The following is a 2548-nucleotide window of genomic DNA, read 5'->3' as shown; positions in this document are numbered from 1 at the left end:
AATACATATATATATATATATATATATATATATATATATATAGAGTATATATTAGTAATTCAAGCTTGAATTATTTAAAACAATGAAGATTTCGACTGTAATAGACATTTAAAATTTTAGTTCTTGATTGTGTTCTCACATGTGCGGTCTAAAATAAAGATTATTAAATAAATAAATAAATAATTAAATTTTAGGCTATGTTAATGTCAGAATTTTAATTTTCTTTTAAATTAGGTTACAGCATTGTGTTTAGCAAACCGGAAGAGAAAACGCCACCTTTTTTCCCCTTCTTGTTACCTTTATCTACAGAAGTATGGCTCTACGTGGCTATTGCTTATCTTGTCGTATCGATAATGTTATTTATTCAGACAAGGTAAAATTTTTAGAAACAAAATATTTCATAATTTTAAATAAAATTTTACTTCATTATACTTCATAATTTTAAATAAAATTTTAAATAAAATTATAAAGTAATAAAAAAATGAAATAAAAATTATCCTTCTCAAAAAATACGAAAATTAATACTATAATTAGTATTATAGAATGAAGATAATCATTAAAAAAAATGTAACTTGTATTTCGTAAATTTCAATTCTTTCTTAAGAATGGCACCTGATAAATGGAACAATCCGCATCCTTTATGCAATGATCCTGAAGAACTAAAAAATAATTTTAACTTCAGAAACTCGTTCTTCTTAACTATTAGTTCTTTTATGCAACGAGGTTCAAACATACTGCCCAAGTAAGCTTCAATATAATATCATTGCATCATAATTAATAAACATATTTTAAATATTGAAGAAATTATTTTTTTAACCAAGAGTTAAATGTTTTAAACTATTACAGTATTTACACATTAATAAAATCACTTTCATTGTAGAGCATCATCTCTGCGCATGCTTGTAAGCATGTGGTGGTTCTTTACTTTGATCATATATAGCTTATATACAGCGAATCTAGCCGCTTTTCTCACTAAGGAGAAAATGGACATACCTATTAAAGGAATTGAAGACCTGCCTAAACAGACAAAAATTAAATATGGTGCAGTAAAGGGTAGCCACATAGCAACATTTTTCAAAGTACACAGTAGCTTATTTATGATATTTGGCTCAATATAAAAATAACTTACAAATATGATTCAATATTATCTAATTGTAGAATTCAAATTACTCAACGTACAAACAAATATGGGCTGCAATGGCGAATTCTAAACCAAGCGTATTCGTATCAAATTATGAAGAAGGTGCATAATTCCAAAATCGAACATGCATCACCTATATGAAAAACACATGACATAACACAGACATAAAACACAGACATAAAAAAAAACCTTCTTTCTTCAAAAAGGGTTACATTATTCGAAAAAAACAAATTTTTTCTTTTTTGAATTCTATTTTTCAAATATATTAATTTTCTGTTACAATACGTTCCAGGCATTGACCGAGTTCTCACGGGTAAATATGCCTTTTTCATGGAAAGTGCTGCTATTGAATATAATACGGAGCGCAAATGCGACATAATTAAAATAGGCAATATGTTTGAAAACAGAGGTTACGGCATTGCTATGCCACGCAGTAATATAACTTCACTACAATATTTTTCCATATTTCTTTATCTTTATAAAAACCATTTCTCTTGCATCTCTTCTACAGATTCTCCATACAGAACATCTATTGACCAAGCGATCCTGAAATTAAAAGAGAAAGGTATACTGCAAAACTTGAAGATAAAATGGTGGAGAAATAAGGGAGGAGATTTATGCAAAAAAGATGAAATGGAAAAGAATACAAGCACATACGAATCAGGGATGGCAAGTCTCGGAGGTGCATTCTTCATTCTAATATGTGGTTGCAGCGCTTCGTTCTTTGTTGCAATTTGCGAATTTCTGTGGAATATATATAAAGTCGCTGTGACAGAGAAGGTAAATCTTCACTTTACCTTGTTCTTTATATTAAATTTGTGATAAATACAATAAATAAAATAAATTAATTTTCTTCTTTTTAAGAAAAAGAAGCATTCAAAAACTTAATGTACAATAAAATTTTTTTCTTTTTATTGTAAATTGTAAAAAAATATAATACGTGAATTTTAACTATATTTATTATGTATTATATGCCTTTAATAAATTAATTACTGCATCATCATATCATTGCAATATACTAAGGAGGAATTAATTATCATTTTTCGTACAGATCATGCCGTGGGAAATACTAGTTGCCGAGTTGAAATTCGCTGTAAACATCTTCGCAATTACGAAACCCGTTAAAATTGTTAAGAGCAGCAACAGTAACATAAATTTCAGGGAGGGACTTGATAGAGCTGTATCCACGACTTGATCTATCATTGATAGATCTATTTTTCTTATGTTGATATTCGGTATTATGATCAGCTGTTATGGTAAAAACCAGAAATAGAAATAAATGTGTGTGTGTGATTATGAAATTAATTAATTAATTATTTCTGTGGGTATTTAAATTTAATTATGAATTTTTTAAATAATACCTACATTGAAAGCTAATTGATAACTAATTCATTAAATAAATATTCA

The 2548-nt window shown here is 27.6% G+C and overlaps 1 protein-coding gene across 1 annotated transcript; it reads left to right on the top strand.

Annotated features, from left to right (window-relative positions):
• Positions 1-234: 234 nt before the first annotated feature.
• LOC105625325 (glutamate receptor ionotropic, kainate 2-like) lies at positions 235-2336 on the top strand (the record flags this gene model as incomplete). Its single annotated transcript, XM_012206660.1, has 7 exons — positions 235-373; positions 605-742; positions 881-1079; positions 1159-1243; positions 1434-1574; positions 1653-1921; positions 2193-2336. Coding segments are annotated over 7 exons (1115 nt in total), but the record flags the coding sequence as incomplete, so codon positions are not given.
• Between the last annotated feature and the right edge of the window lie 212 nt (positions 2337-2548).

Source organism: Atta cephalotes, assembly GCF_000143395.1.
Source record: "Atta cephalotes unplaced genomic scaffold scaffold00889, whole genome shotgun sequence".
Classification (NCBI taxonomy): Eukaryota; Metazoa; Arthropoda; class Insecta; order Hymenoptera; family Formicidae; genus Atta; species Atta cephalotes.
Note: the sequence above shows the minus strand (reverse complement) of the source record. Positions and strands in the feature narration are given on the sequence as shown.